The 17,179-nt window shown below is 38.8% G+C and overlaps 1 protein-coding gene across 1 annotated transcript in view; it reads right to left on the minus strand.

Moving 5' to 3' along the window:
* The window catches only part of SLC26A7 (solute carrier family 26 member 7), a 70,860-nt gene that overhangs the window by 20,686 nt on the left and 32,995 nt on the right, over positions 1 to 17,179 (minus strand). Inside the window, exons 5-10 of the mRNA XM_054816768.1 lie at positions 12,996 to 13,148; positions 11,504 to 11,586; positions 9,743 to 9,890; positions 7,552 to 7,665; positions 2,712 to 2,789; positions 1,155 to 1,250 (exon numbers count right to left, since the gene is read on the minus strand). Coding sequence (XP_054672743.1) covers positions 1,155 to 1,250; positions 2,712 to 2,789; positions 7,552 to 7,665; positions 9,743 to 9,890; positions 11,504 to 11,586; positions 12,996 to 13,148 — 672 coding nt within the window. The remainder of the gene's footprint in view (positions 1 to 1,154; positions 1,251 to 2,711; positions 2,790 to 7,551; positions 7,666 to 9,742; positions 9,891 to 11,503; positions 11,587 to 12,995; positions 13,149 to 17,179) is intronic.

The following is a 17,179-nucleotide window of genomic DNA, read 5'->3' on the forward strand; positions in this document are numbered from 1 at the left end:
GACCAAATACAGTACAAGTGATAGAAGATATTTTCAGAATTTTCCTGCTTGAGGAACATAAGATTTCCTGAAAGACAGAGCTTTTTTTCTGGATGATACAAAAAAACCCCCCAACTCTAGTATTCTGTGACAGAATGCGAAAAATCTCACATAGCCAAACTCGATGTTGCTTACTCAGCTCTGCTTTCCATACTGAAACCCAGTACTCTATAAAAAATGTTTTATTCAGTCTAGACTTACCATTACTGCTGTAGAATACGAAGTCACTGGTGAATTCAACAAAGTCCAATATTACCTCCAGTAACCTACATGTCCCACCACAGAGAAGGAGGATATGGCCAAAATACCTTTCTGAATATTTGTTAACTGAAACTGCACAAACAGAAGTTCCAAAAGCTTTATGGGATGTCAGTATGTATTTATGTAAATGGTTAGAGGTTTTGGTTCCGCTAATTGGCCAATACATTCAAAGAAGAGAAATCTAGGAGTTTTCCTAAACATGGGCTCGTCTTTAATATTTGCTAGGAATTCTGTGCAAATGTATGTCAGACCGTTCAGACTTTGCATTAAACAAGATTTTCGTACTATGTCTCCTTCCATCTATCTGCTTTTTCTGATGTATTCCTCCTCTCATACTGCAGGACCTTTCTTTCTGATTAAACAATAGATATTCTGTTCGCAAAATCGGAAAGAGTTAAGGCAATTTACCTACAGCACCCTCGGATATGTATCTTTCTGCATTTCTAGTGTTTCCAGTTCTGTTTGTCCTGTATGGTCATTCCATATCCCCAGCTGACAAAGATATCTCTTTGATAATACTACAATAGCAATAGCAAAAGCCAGCTAACCAGCTAGAGAAGGCGTACAAACTTAGATACACACATCTGCTCGGATTAACCTGATCTGTCTGTATGCACATCTTCAGCATTAAATTAGGTTTGATTCTTTATCATTTGCTAAAATTCCATTTTTTAATACAATTGACATTACAGATGCTGTTATTCTGAGACAGAAAATAAGCAGATAGTCCACAAAAACCCTAGTAATAATGGCTTGCACTTATCTCTTCTAGGGCCACAGAACTATTAAAGTTTATTTAGCAGGTATTTGTTAAAGGGTCTCAGGAAAGCCTCCTTAGATTAAGTTTCACTTACCCAGTCTATTTTATCCACATTCCAATATTTTTTTAAGTCACGGAACTGCATTAGCATCCCCTTCAAGCCCACAACAATAATGCTTGCTAGCACACACTGCAAAGAAATAAAAACCAAAAGCCATTTGCAGTATTGGCAGTGAAAACAAATGCTCTTTCTTCAGATTAGCAGTCAATATTATAATTAAATTACCAAAAAATGAAGTTAGTGTTTCAAAAATGGGATAAGCACAAGGTGCATTTGTGACACAAACTTAAAGTACCAAACTTAATTTTTCTTTCCTGAAGGCAATCTATAGGCCACCTGATTGTGAGAAAAATGACAGAAACTTCAGGACATCCTAAGGCTCTCCATGCATCGCCAGACCAAAGACATTCAGCCATAGTCTGGGGAACTAAGAAGCAAATCAGAACTCAACTCCTACACAGTGAAGAATTTTAATTCCCCTTCTTCATCACCTAGGGAAGGCCTCTAGAACAAAAAATCCATTAACTTTGTAGCAAACAAAATAATTTATTATTCTGCAAATCAGAAAGGGGGAGCAGACGGATGAAGAAATCATCTGGAGCCAAAAAGGATGGAGTACAAAGCAATGGAGTTGCAGTGCATAGGTGGGGAGGGCTGGAAAAGCATAGTAGAAAAGAAGTAAAATATCAAGAAAGCAACATATGATTTTTTTTTTTTAAATATGGGGGGAAAAGCCTATAGGAAACCAGTCAAAATTTACATATAATCCATATAAAAAATGGAGGAAAGCAGTATAGTAAGAAAAAGGACGTATTGTGCATCCCTCTTCAAGTATCCTTACTTCACATGGTCAAAATAAGCTATAAAAGTATCTGTGTTTGAAAAGTGAGAACATTCATGTGACACTGTAAACAATAGCACAAAGTAAATTTAAAATACAGCTGAGTTAAAATTTCATATACAAACATGGCAGGATTATGGCTAATTTTGGAGCTGTATTTTGTATGCCTCTAGTTAAAAATAACTATTAATTTGTAATACCAAAAGCCAGACATAGCTTATATCAAAACACACCATGTTGCTTTACAGTGTAGAAGTTGGTTTAGTGTAGAAGATGTATTCCATGACAGAGATATAAGAATATCTCATAATCTTCCTGTAATTAAGCTTAGATCACTATCTACAATCATTTGTGTCAAATTTATATGAAAAGCAAAGTCAACATCATATGCATGACTGGAGAAAAATTCTGAATCTTCATTAATTTCTACTACACTTTGTCAATTTACAAATCCACAGCAATCTGGATGTATATTTTTCATAAACTATTTGCCAAAAATAAGTAGAAGAGAAATGCTTTCTAATATACTTATGTGATAGCCTATATATGCAACTATATATGTGTAAAATCTATATGTGTTATGTTGTCACCTCAGTATTTTATGATTTTGAGACTTGCTGTTCCCTTTCTATTCTTTCTGCTATTGAAATTAAATAAAGCTGATTTAGAGGTAGTACTATCTTTCCCTGAAAGAAATTAAGTCATTAGAAAATATTTGACAGAATCTTTAAAAAAGAAAAGTACCGTACCATAGGCAGCCAGTACAGCAAAGGTCCAATTGCATAGATCACCACAAGAATTAATACACAAGAGATAAGGCAAGCCACCTAAAACGATAAACAAGAAAAGCAGATCATTCAGTCTAACAAAAAAAAAAAATTAAAATGTGTGAAAAAGGACTAATTAATAAATATTCTTGACAAAGTCCAGAATGAGATGTTGAATATGTTAGCTGTTAACGTATCCATGGATTGCAGATGCATGTAATTTCGGTTTTAATCTCTGGTGATTACCTTCAGCCAACTACAGTGAAAACATAGTTAAGAGATCTCAACATCTGTGCTTGACCCTGCTGACAGCACACAGACACAGACCGCAGCATCACTTACACGCTCGATTATTAAATGGAGCGTGTGTGTGCAATATCTCATCCCAGAAGTTTCACTGCATCCACTGTCATTCTGTAACATATTTATAGCCAGACACCCTATGTTGCACTAAACAGATCTGTCATAGCACGGAGCAAAAATTATACATGGAGAACTGTGTCATCGTTTTTGCACAATGGAAGATTTCTGTTTTTACTGAGATCAACACTAAAAGGAAACTATTGTGTTAAATCAGAAACCACCAATTATTTCATGTTAATGCTTTAGAAAATATAAGAACAATTTTTTTATAGAATCATAGAATCATAGAATGGTTTGGGTTGGAAGGGACCTCAAAGATCATCTAGTTCCAACCCCCCTGCCATGGGCAGGGACACCCTCCACTAGACCAGGTTGCCCAAAGCCCCATTCAACCTGGCCTTCAACACTTCCAGGGAGGGGGCCTCCACAACCTCTTTGGGCAACCTGTGCCAGTGCCTCACCACTCTAATAGTAAAGAATTTCTTTCTAATATCTAATTTAAATCGACCCTCCTTCAGCTTAAATCCATTACCCCTTGTCCTGTCACTACACTCCCTGATAAACAGTCCCTCTCCAGCTTTCCTGTAGGCCCCTTCAGGTACTGGAAGGCCGCAATTAGATCTCCCCGGAGCCTTCTTTTCTCCAGGCTGAACAAGCCCAGCTCTCTCAGCCTGTCCTCATAGGAGAGGTGCTCCAGCCCTCCGATCAGCTTCATGGCCCTCCTCTGGACTCGCTCCAACAGCTCCATGTCTCTCCTGTACTGGGCCCCCCAGAGCTGGACGCAGTACTCCAGGTGGAGTCTCACAAAAGCAGAGGGGCAGGATCACCTCCCTCGACCTGCTGGTCACACCTCTTTTGATGCAGCCCAGGACACGGTTGGCTTTCTGGGCTGCAAGCGCACACTGCCGGCTCATGTTGAGCTTCTCATCAACCACCACCCCCAAGTCCTTCTCCTCAGGGCTGCTTTCAATCCATTCCTTGCCCAGCCTATAGTCGTGCTTGGGATTGCGCCGACCCACGTGCAGGACCTTGCACTTGGCCTTGTTGAACTTCATGCGGTTCACACGGGCCCACCTCTCCAGCCTGTCAAGGTCCCCCTGGATGGCATCCCTTCCCTCCAGCGTGTCAACCACACCACGCAGCTTGGTGTCATCGGCAAACTTGCTGAGGGTGCACTCGATCCCACTGTCCATGTTGCCCACAAAGATGTTGAACGGTGCCGGTCCCAGTACTGACCCCTGAGGAACGCCACTTGTCACTGGTCTCCACTTGGACATTGAGCCATTGATCACAACTCTTTGAGTGCGACCATCCAGCCATATTCCTTATCCACCAAGTGGTCCATCCATTGAATCCATGTCTCTCCAATTTAGAGACAAGGATGTCATGCAGGACAGTGTCAAATGCCTTGCACAAGTCCAGGTAGATGACGTCAGTTGCCCTTCCATTGTCCACGGACGCTGTAACCCCATCATAGAAGGCCACCAAGTTTGTCAAGCACAATTTGCCCCTAGTGAAGCCGTGTTGGCTGTCACCAATCACCTCCTTGTTTTCCATGTGCCTGAGCATAGTCTCCAGGAGGGTCTGCTCCATAATCTTGCCAGGCACGGAGGTGAGACTGACCGGCCTGTAGTTCCCTGGGTCTTCCTTTTTACCCTTCTTAAAAATGGGGGTTATGTTCCCCCTCTTCCAGTCGGCGGGAACTTCGCCGGACTGCCAGGACTTGTCAAATATGATGGCGAGTGGCCTGGCCGCTTCATCCGCCAATTCCCTCAAGACCCGCGGATGCAACTCATCAGGTCCCATGGACTTGTGCACCTTCAGGTTCCTTAGATATTCTCGAACCTGATCTTCTCCTACAGTGGGCGGTTCTGCATTCTCGCAGTCCCTGCCTTCTGTGACCTGGGTAGTGTGGCTCAAGCATTTGCCAGTGAAGACTGAGGCAAAGAAGTCGTTGAGTACTCAGCCTTCTCCGTATCCTGGGTAACCAGTTCACCTGTTTCATTTTATATATATTAAAAATTATAATTAATGCAGGTGACAGGAATCCAGACAAATATATGTCCTAAGAATTATATGCTTCTTCACAGTATCATATGGTATTAATCTGATGGAAAACTACAGTAGAATTGCAGTCTTCTGCTCCGCTCTGACTGCTCACAAAGTAGAGTACTTCTGGTCTCATTAAGATACAGTCCAGATTCACAGAAGGTTTTTGACGATAAGTAGACAGATGCTCACTTTATTTTTATATTGATAATATGTTTCTTTACTAAAATAATTAGGTTTCATTTAAAGAGACAAGTTGTTAAAAACAAAACCAGACAAGTTGTTAAAACACTAGAAAATTAAAGCCATGGTGTACTTAAAAATACCATCAAGAAGGATAGACAGAGTGTTTACAGAAAAAGGGACACAAAATCTGCTGGTAAAGTCACTTTTCCCTCTTTCTGCCTTCCCAAAAAAGAAAAGAAAAAAAAAGTGTTGATTCTATTTGAAGGACAGTTCTACACCATGATACAGTCCCTCACTTCTGTTTTCTCCCAGGAAAAGATATCACTGAAGAATAAATGACATCACTGAATCCCAGGTATAGCCACTGGAGATAAAAGGGCTGCTCTGAGCTGCTCTTTCAGAGGAAAGGCTCTTTGCATTTCTTTCATGACATATGCCAAAGTAAACTGGCTTCTCTCCACATAGTCAAAGCAACCCCTCACTCTTCTTTTTGCCTATGATCTGACCAACATTTATGAGTGATGTTCTTGTCCTCTCTTCATACTGCCTAGACAGCTCCAAAAGCAGAGGATTGAGTGAATGTGTTGTGTTCCAAAAAGAAGGCAGGAGAGGGAATTTTATGTTTATTAAAGTACTCTCATAGCATTAACACATGGCCACACTTTTAACTTTTGGATGCAGGCTCTGCTATACTGTGAAACCAATGGATAAAACCAAGCAGATCCTTGTTATTTTTACCATGTACTTCCTACCTTGAAATCAAACTACAGTGGTTTCTTTTTCCATTTCATATATTGAATACACTTCTACTGGGGCCTTTGCCAACACAGCCAAAGTGCTCAGATGCCCTATATGTCTTCAAGTTATAGGTCTTCAAGTATAGGTCTTCAGGTATAGGTCTTCAGGTTACCTTAAAACTTCCTTGGAAAACCCATGATGCAGTACAACTGCAAATTGTACATACAATACATGAACAGGTAACAGAAGAGGATGTCTGTGAGGATGAGGGTACATGGCATGACATTGAATCCAACTCAAAGATATGAAATAGCTAATAGCAAAGTGGTAGCTAAACTATTTGCATATAAATGCTTTTTTAAATTATTATTGAATAAATTATTATGATTAATTGAGTTTAGAGTACTGTGTCGGCTAATTAGCAAGTAATTAACATGTTGAAATAAAGCTCTGTATTATTTCTTAGTAGTGCTGTATCTGCATGAGAAATAATTGCAGGACATGGCCAAGAAGAAACAGCACCTATAGACTGTACTTAGACTTTTCAGTTGTACCTCATTACCCTTTTCCTTGTAATTAATGTCCTTTACACAGGCAAGAGCAACAGTTATAAAAAGACAGTAACAACAAACTCCAAAGGACAGAACATTTATATGGCAGGATATCACCAATGGAGACTTGCGTTTCAGAGGAAGGAAGGAGAGGCAGCGCGTAGGGGGCTGCTCCGCGGGTGTCCCGGCTGCGGTGGCCCACGTGGTGCCAACATATGCAAAGGTCACAGATGAGCAGCTTGCTACCTCTCCTGTTCATGGGCATGGTTTGGACAGGTAACAACAGCCTTACAGGGTCACAATTATAATTTTCATCAATTGCAGTTTCCTCTTTTCTGAGCTACTGCAATAAGAACTTGTGGGTTTAATTTCCAACAGCAGGAAATAGTCAAAAAAGTCCTTAAAAACAGAGTGTCATCTCTGGGCTCAAGATATACTGAGGGACAGGACAAGTACACCATGTCACAAGGAAGAAGTTGGGAGATTACTTGGGGTTTTTTTAAGAAACAGCTCTTAAGGTTACTTTCACTTTATTTTGAAAATCAGATAGAAGCACTAAATTAAATCTAATTTTTTTTCCAAAGCTTCAGTGTAGCCTGAACCATTAAATCCATTAAAGACCATTAGGGGGCACTTTTGTTACAGTTACTGACAAATTCACATAAAACTGAAAGGTCTTGCACGTTGTTTCGTGCAGCCTGAAAACACAACTCCTAACCTCCTTACTGCCACAGACTCATACAGGTAAAAAGGAACAAGTGGAACCGTTAGCTTTTCTAGTAAGATAGATGCTGATCAGATGCAATGACAGGGCAGTCATTTCCCAGGAGAGAGGAAAAGGGAGAAAAGAGAAACACAATGGATAAATCAGCACAAGTTCCAGTGAGCAGTATCATAGCTTTAATTCTCCTGCGTACTTCTCTCTAACCCATTACCTGTGTTTTGGCGCCCGTACTGTATAAAAGTGCCGTCCGTCCCATCGCTGCAGCACTTGGTATGCAAAAGAAAAATGAAGGAATCACGTTGCTGAGGCCATGAGCCAAAAATTCCTGCAAAGTTGTTAAACAGAATATGTTTTTTTCCCATCGTTCTGTCATTTCAACGCTTCTTGCAAACAAAGGATGTTACCCCTATGTAAATATTAGCAATGACAAAGGATGGCTATATTTTTTTTGGGGGGGGGATCACATATGTACACGATAAAAGATCTCACAACATAATGTATCTTCTCACAACTCAGAACTAATTTGAATGATAGAGCTGCTGAACCAGATTCATCAGACGCAGGAGGTATATTTTGTTCACAGAATAAATGGTATTGCTAAGTTTTGAAGATGAAATTCAGCCAAAATATTTACATCTTGATCCACATCTGCTTTTTAACAGGCCAGAGTCTCAAGTAGTGGGTTCTGGACAGTGTCCAGGTTGTTTCTGGCTTATGATTCTACTGGAAAAAGACAGCCACTGATTTTTTCTTTTAGAGCATGCTTTAGTGAAAGTGAAGTGTGGTAGCAATACTATCTGCATGCTGTCTTTCATTACAAATGTATTTGGTGTTTATTCACAGTCAAAATGCAGATATGTCTGAACAAAGGTTTACAGAAGAAAAGGTGGAGAAGCCACCTTGTATCTGCAGCCTGAGCTGAACAGTGTTTTCTAAGAAAGTGCTCCAAATTGGCTAGCCAGCATCAGTCTTCTTCCCCAGACTATAAGGAGCTCATTTGTCTCCTGAGAGTGATGTGTAAGAAAAGACCCCACTACTGCTAGAAGTGCTTAGGACGCAAATAGTATGGTATACAGGCAGGGCAATACCTGATCATAAGTTTGTCTTCACAGCACAGGACAGCACCACCTTAAAGGTCCCCAGACAACCTCGCACACCCACATGCCACCATGCAGAGCCCTATGCCTGGCTCCTGAAGGCAATACAGCTACACTACCCTGTTGCCACTGTGCTCTGTTCTCATGGAGGTTTTGCTCTTTTGCTGCATTATTCGATGCAGACTTACAAATAGTTTCCAACCCCTCAGTAATTAAACTGTGTAAGCTACAAGTTTTCCAAAGGTGCAGAAAGATGTACAGGTTGCTGTGCTCCATTTAGTGCCCTTGAGACAATGCAGCATATCACCCTGAAGTCTGACTTAAGCTGAAAGCATTTTCCCTCTGCTCGCTAGAAAATAATGTCTCTGAGGCATCAACAGAAATTCATGGCTCAATGTATTCATTCTGAAAAATATTTCAGAGACCTGAGTAGACAAGAACATTCCCACCATATTTTCCAATAACATGAGATGTAAAAGACATGCACTGAGGTAGCAAGACTGACCTGTTCAAACAGACCTCCAGTGGCAAAACCAACTGTTCTTCATTCAACCTTACGTCATTTATCCCAAACCACTTAAGACAAAGGTGGAGGCAGCATTTTCATCACACAGGACTATTGCCAGTTATTTAAAATTGAGCGTTTTTTACCACAGTGCTTGAATGATTGTCTCCATGGATTTCCAGTTGGCTTGGAGTTACCCATCTGCCATGACCAGCGGTGGGGTAGTGCAGAAAGTAACATCCCACCTTTGTTTAAGCCTGTCCACCGTGAAGTGGAACTCTGCACAGAAAGCTCCTTTGGCTACAAATTTGACAGCACTCTTTGAACCCACTCTGCTTCTTTAATATAAATAAACCTTTATTTCAAATGAGACTTCTACTTTGCATAAGTTTCATTTTACAGCATCCGATATGTCCTGGGACTATAAGTACCTGGGGTTTTTTTAGAACTGCTTTGCTGCTTTGATCAGTGGCTGATTTAACATCTGAGCTGGTCTTTAAGAGCTCAGCTGCCAAAGGAGAAGCTGTCTCATCTTAGAGCACTGAAAAATGCATCAACACCCAAATGCTGCACTGAATGCAGCATTATGAGACTATCCTGAAGCATGCGCTTCACCAAAACGAGCAGCTCAGCCAACTAGGGAATTCTGCAGAGCTGATTTGGACTAGATTTGGATTTTACTGAAAAGCTTCCTGATGCCGTATGGAACATACCCTTTCCTACTGGGCATTCATCTATAATACATTTCCAAAATGGTGAAGAAATTTCAAGCCTTACTGAGTAAGAAGAAAGAGCTTTACCTGGTTGTCATCCACAGTGTATTTAAACTTTTTAGCAGAACCTTGGGCTAGAGCTAGTGACGCTACATAACCAACCAGTGCTACTCCAAAAGCTTCAGTGACTACTTCAGGCAGGACATGCATGGGTGGTGGTTTTGGTGATGGTAACCTTTAAAAAATAAAGACAGTCTTTTTTGCAAAGCCTGATACATAGCCTCGATCTACCTGCAATTCATGAAAATACAAGAGAAACAATCTTTGCAAGCACAGATAATTTTTGTAATACTTGTAATGTGACATTTTTCAATATTTTAGATAAATAAGATCTCAGCGTGTGGGGAACTCCAGAGGAGAATTTGTAGAAGAAGATGAAACAGTTTCAGATGGAGTATTCCATTTGCAAACTTCAATTTGAGAAATTATGAAGGGATCCTTATAAATTAGCTCCCTCACTGATGGGTAAAATCAGCAACCATTCCCTAATTTTGTAATGCTCAATAAAAGAGACTCTACTGTATATTTTTTTCTTTTTTATAGTAGCTTTCCTGTAATGTTTAATTTAAACCTTTTAAACTATTTAGTATTCCTGTGGACAGTATGGACATTTATTCAAACTAATGGAGACCTTCTAATGGTGACTGCAATGAAATGCCTCAGTTAAGAACCGAACCACCTCAGATTGTCTTTGTACTCCACAAAAAGACTTCCATCTCTCCAGAGCATAAATCACACCGCCTAGGAGCCAAATTGTGCTCTAACGGTTTCTAATGCTCTCCACTGACAAGGCAGTTAGTTAGAAAATTCAGGTAAATGCCTAAAAATACATAGGAATGATCCAGGCTCTGCTTCTGTTTTTCAGCACTACAGAATCTTCTCATGCAAGGTTAGACAGAAAATAAGCTCCTGGTTAAAGCTGCACAAATACGTTTTAACTGATCATAACACATATCAAAATGTCTCATTTTAATCTCAGACACTTAGCATGTAATAGCATGCCCTAAATACTTAAAACCAATATTCTGTCTCAGCAACTTCCCTTATTTTATTTCTATCAGTGCAAGCTGCCACACATGCACTCATGCTGTCTTGGACTTGTACTTTGTGAAATTTAGGGAAACCCTGAAATTTCCAAAGGGGAGATTACATAACAGCTGTGATATTCTTTACCAACCCTTAGAGTTTGAACATTCTCTCTGACATCTAATCTAATTTCTCTTTCCAGCTAATTATATTGAACACTTTTTTGCCTTCTCTTCAAGGTCATGGAGAAAAATGTATCACTATCTGTAGTCAGAATGCTCTTTTCTAGATTAAGCATATCTAAATCCTTTACATTTCCTCAGAAATCACATTTTCTAAAATTATATATAAGTGGAGAAGAACAAAGTGTAGTAATCTACAAGACTTATCTCATTGCAAGTCCTTTCTGCTACAATAACCCAAGGCAACCTTCAAAAAGCAGGCTGCAATAATCTTGTAGAGAGTGCTCTGCCTTCCTGTCATATATCCATCAGCCATCATCAGGTACTTAGGACCTCCTTTTTATTCCATAAAGTAATAAAAAGCTATGAAAATTTACAAGTCTGCATTTTGACGATGATATCTATACAGATATACCTTGTTAACATAGAGTTGAATTGTGAGAGAGAATTTGAGGAGGTTGGAAATGAGCACAATAGATTTTTACCATTTCTTATTTCAGAAAACTACTTTGACCCCTTCAGAGACTGTTCTCAGAAGTGAACATATTTAAAAGCCACAAGCTAATAAAAAACACATTACCCTTCAGGAATATGTCCCACAACTTCTAGCCCGTAGACGTATTCCATATCGGCATAGTAGCAAGCAACGGATGTAGCAATTATCTATTGATTCAACACAGGAAAAAATGTCATGTTTCTATTGCTTTTAGCTCCTCACATGGTCCCTATTATTGCCATACCTAAGCACATGACAGTGTTCATGCATTTATCCTTAGATCAATCCAGAAAAACAGGGAAATATTATTACAAAATTTTTTGCAAATGTGGAAGACAGTCAAACTAAGATCTGGACACAATAATGAATTTAGAAAAGATGGCTGAAGAAGGACTATGGTGGAGTTTGTACATTCTAAGTTAATGAAAGGGATCTGTAAAAGTCTCTGTAAAGCCTCAGGAACCTTGCCAATCAGTGTCCAAACTGCCTCTATGCAGCATGTGCCCCAGACCACTGCCATTCACGTGAGCAGCTTAAAATAATTCGTAAATTTAGGTGCTCCTGAGCGGTCTGATTCAGCTGATGTTCTCTGAGCACATCTAATCCAGACTGGCAGTTTTGACGTCGGCACAAAACACAGCAGAAGATGTGGCTGCATCTTATTTTTATGTTCCAGCAGGTATAAATCTTGCTGAGGGAGTGGATAGTTTGGCCCTGAGGACCTTCAAACTCACTTCCCGTACTTATGAGATGAACACACAAATTCCAGTAGAACAGGCACAGGTTCCAGCCTATGATCCTCAGTTTGCTGGTACGTTTTATCCAGTATTGTTTAAAAGGTAACACAGGAACAGATCTTAGAGCAGGGACCAGAACAACACTACCTCTTTTTTCCAGCATTTTGACCAAGAAAAATTATTCTTATGTAAATAACTTTTTTCCAGCAAAAGAAGAGTAATTGTGATGATCCACTCTGAAAAGCATCTGCCCTTCAGTTTTTTTATTTTCTTTTAGAGGTCTAGAGAAAACCAGAAACTTTCTGTCCTGGTGCTGATTATTTGACTACAGCTTAATCTTTAAAGCAGAGATTTACAATGCAATAGCTAATTTCAATGTAGTCTATACCATGTGAAAGGAAAACTGTAAGTAAAATTACAGAAAGCAATAGCATAGCTATTTAACTTTGTTGCAGATAAATAACAAGCAACATCTAAGCCACAACTACCCAGCACAAGACTTGCCTGGAGTTACAACGTGCCAGTTACTTTTCATTTTCTATTTCAAACTCCTTACACTTTAACATTCTAGGCTTCGTGTTCTTGTGATTATGTAAAAAATAGTAAACACATGAAAAATATTATACAAATTGGGAACGTATGCCACTTCTTTCTTAATTATTTAGCCAAACTGTTTCCTGTTCTTACATTTAACATACAGCCATGAACATTAGCTGTCCATTTAATAAGTGGCAGGTGTGGCTGTGGGTAACTATAGACAACATAGTAAACTGCAGCAGATGAGTTGAAACACTGAAAGCTTTTTAAGCAAAAAGTCTGATATTTGATTTTGTACTTACCAAAAGTAGATCGATGGGAAGAACAACTTTAATGTTTCTCTGAAATTTCTCATTCAGTTCTTTAACAAGAACAAGCACCACAATGCTCAGCAAGGAGAGAAGTAAAGCCTCCAACTGAACTGATCTGATATTCTCAAATATGTAGGCATAAATCTACAGTGAACAGCAAATAACAATCGCAGATCAAAATATATATCATTTTGGGTCACATCCTATGGCATATTCTACACAACCTCAGACATCCTAAATAATCTGTGAGGGCTGAATCAACACTGCAGGAACTGGGTTATCTGACAAACTAGCCTACACTTAATATTTTCCAAGGAAGAAAATCACCAATTTACTATTACTACAGACATTTGAAAACTCAAAAAAACACACCAAATATTTGTATATATGAATTTACAAATTTCTATTGTAGAAGCAAGCAAGAAAATTCCAGTAAATGTGATATGTATCCTTTTCTTATTCAGTCTCATTAAATTCAGTGAGATAAATGAGTGTTGCACAAAAACGTTGAGACAAGCTTCCATGCACAAAGATTTATTTTCAGTGTCCATAGCTCTTATCATCCATCAACTCTAAAGTAAAAGTTACTTCTGAGGAAAAAAAATAAAAGACAGAAAGGAGGGGGAAAGAGAAGGAGAGAGAGGAAGAACAAAAAGGGAAAGAAATATGCAGTAGTGGCTGGATGGGAAGAGAAGCAAAAGGAACCTTCTTAGATGAGCATCCTCTTCAGGACATCTTCTGCAGTGCATGAGGGGGTCCATCCAAATATTTTTCCAGAATAACTGTATAGCTTCCGCAGGGCGCACTCAGTCTCCCTGTTGGTTGCTCTTGCCCATTACACAAAGAGTGCTCCATGGAGCATACTTTGATCAGGTCCAGATGCTGCACATCTAATTAGCTGTCAATCTTGTGTACCTATGTTACTGGCTATTTAAATAACTAACATTATCTACTAAGCCCTGTTTATTTCCTTAATATAAACTTACAAGTTAAAAGCTGCAGAGCAAGATGTATAAAGAGGGTAGGGGAAGAAGGGGAGATTCACACACCAGCGGCAAGCGCTTTCCAGGGGAAACTCTGCACAGCAAGGTGCAGGAATTGCAGGTGCAAGGGTGCGAGGGGTGGGGCATGCTGGACCACAAGGTTCAAAGTCCTGCAACAGCGGGATGTTGGGGAATGGCTACATCGCTGCACGTGAGAGGCAAATTGCAGGGTTAAAAGAGAAAGAGGAGACTGGACCAGAGGTATGGAGCTGCAAATGGGAGGCCTTTGGCTTTTCAAAGGTTAAGGTGTGGTGCAACATGCTGTAAAACATGGTTAGAAAAATATAGTTGGGTCTATGATGAAGAAAGGCAATATGGTCTTGAATATAAGGAACATGTGGAATAGAAATGTGGAATGGGAATAGAATGACCAATGGTGATGAGTAACAGAGACCTCTGATGACGAATACAGACTTAGAAGAATGCAGTTGTCTTCACACCAGCACAGATGACACAGTGAACCGTAATTTCAGTTCTGCTCTGAATTTGAGGGTCCAGAAAATGAGGCATAAATCAGTATGATAACAGATTAACAGAAAGTAGTGAAAACAATTACAAGTTTATTGGAATGGTTAGATAGGCTGAAGAAAGCTAGAGGGAACTTCTGTCCTGAAAAACAAAGAAATAATGAGATCCCTATCACGAGTTATTTTCAGGTCTCATGAATAAAAGCAATAGTGTATTGCCTGGAGGAATAAAGAGGCATGAAAATGGATATAATACACATGCTTACTAAAGCTGCAGGGGTAAAAAACAAGGTAGGCTCAGTTACTTGAATTCTGCATTTATATTCTGGAAACTATTGTGTAGCCTGACATGTAAACCACAGAGAGAACAGAAGTTAAAATCTGGGATGTAGATTTAGACTGCATCACAAGTAACTTCTTTTTAAACCACAACATTAAGGATAATAAAATCAAGCAACTGAGGCTTGAAACAATATTTTTTAAAAAGGTGTTTTATCTGGCAACAACTAAGATGACCACTAAAATAAATGAAAAGTGACACTTTTAGTTTTAACAAAATAAAGATTAATAATTTTCTGCCCTAGAGAACCTATTCTCAAATACATGTATAATGCTAACAAGGTTTGACACTTTGGAGCTTAAATACATATATTTATATTGGACAGGAAAAAGTACTAGAAAAATTATCTTAGGAAAGAACCCTGTTCTAGCAGAAAGGTGGTCAATATGATGATAAATTTTCTTTCCACTGTCACTTCTTGAAGAGATGATGCTCATTTTCAAGAATGAGTAAATCAAAATAACTCCCTGATTTTTCCTCTCATCCTTTCTCAAAATGTTTTCATAATCTATAAGGGAAAAAAAATTTAAAAAACCTAAAAATGGTTACAGAAAAAGAGACAAAATGTAATTTTCCTCACAAAGAGTAAAATTTAGTCCAGTCCTTTGAAATTTAGCCTTTGGACTTTTGATTAAGGATGCACAGCATCAAACGTTTCTCAGAACCCAGTAAAACATTTTAAAATCAACTTATTAAATAATATGATCTATATATGTCATAAATCTGAAGAATGGCAATCACATAGTTTTTAACCACATATTGCTCCACTGTAATCAGACAATATGTGGATTGTGTCTTGTGTGGCTTAGGACTAGACTCTGTACCCATAATTTTTCCAAGAATGCATTGTCAAGAAAGCACAGGACTTGGCTCAGTGCTCAAGCAGAAGCTGTGATTCGTTAGGACAAAAGGAGACAATCTGGAAAACTATATTGCAAACTGTGCCCACAAACTCACCAAAGGCTGAGCTAGATGTAAGGTGAAGTGGTAAGAAAAGGGAAGAAATGGATTGATTCCTAATTGTCAAAGTCAAACAGATGTGGGCTTGTTTTGAAATGAACAGTGTCTATCAAATTGTCAGCATTAGCTATCTGTGTTTATGGTGTTTAACTTCATTTTCCTAGACAAAGTAAGACATAAGATTGGGTGAATAAATATAATTTTAAGGCAGTATTACAAAGAAATATGCCAAAGCTTTTAGAATTTCTGTCTTTACAAACTGACTAAAAAAGAAGCTTCCATTTAATTTTTAAAATATATAGCCAAATCTTGTAGACCTTTGTCACAGCTTTTTCAGACTTCGTGACAAATATTTTATATGAACTGCCTAGTGTATTTGGTGTTTCTCTTCAGATCGTACCCTTCGGTATGTAGCCTACATCAGCCAATAAATTAAAAAGAATGGGACCACCTGTGCTTCATGGCTCGTACGAGTTCAGTAGCATCAACAGTCCTATTCCCAAAGTGTCTGTAGTACACTGAAACAATCCTGGCAGTAAGACATAAATATTAAATCAATTACAATGTCAGACTAAAGAGCTTCCACTGACTACTCTGTTCCCAGGTAACCGTTCTCTGCAAACCTAAAAATACCCATTTCATGCTATTACTGGCAAAGCCAGGAGACCATTTCACAAACTACTCACAGGCTCTTCAAAAAAAGAGCGTGTGGCTCTTGACACGAGTGTGGTTAACATATACTACAGCTATCTCTCTACACTATACAGGTCACACGTTATTCTGTGCACTCACTGTACTCACCTGAGGTGAAAATGTAAATCCTAAATGTAAGCACCTAAAGCTCAAGTTTGTGATAGCACTGACATCTGGTTCAAAAGCAATATTTATAAATGTTTTCATCACAAACATCATTATGAATTGAGTATTTTACATATGTTGATGACGCACTTACTCAAATAATTTAGAAATTCTGTAGTGGAATTTAGTTTGATATTGCAGTGTATGAAGCAATTTTTCGTGTCATATAATTTAAAAATTTCAAAAATACAGCAATAATATATTAATTGAGCTGTTTGCCTCGGTTTTTTTGGTTTTATTGCTAGTTTTGTGTAAAGATTTTTAATGGAAATTATCTGGCAATATTATGAGGAAGCAGTGAACATTTTGGCAATTGATGTAAATTTGCACATAAGTGAAAAAAGCAATATTCTAACTTTGCACACATATATATACAGACACTGAACGTCCCTGTTCTCATGGGAAATTAATGGCTTTGAGTTCTATTGTATTGTCATATACTTTGACAGGGTAATAATGAACATTGCGATGATATGTATTCTGATGTAATAATGAAATCCTCTGAGT

This window comes from Grus americana, chromosome 2 (genome assembly GCF_028858705.1).
Source record: "Grus americana isolate bGruAme1 chromosome 2, bGruAme1.mat, whole genome shotgun sequence".
Taxonomy (NCBI): domain Eukaryota; kingdom Metazoa; phylum Chordata; class Aves; order Gruiformes; family Gruidae; genus Grus; species Grus americana.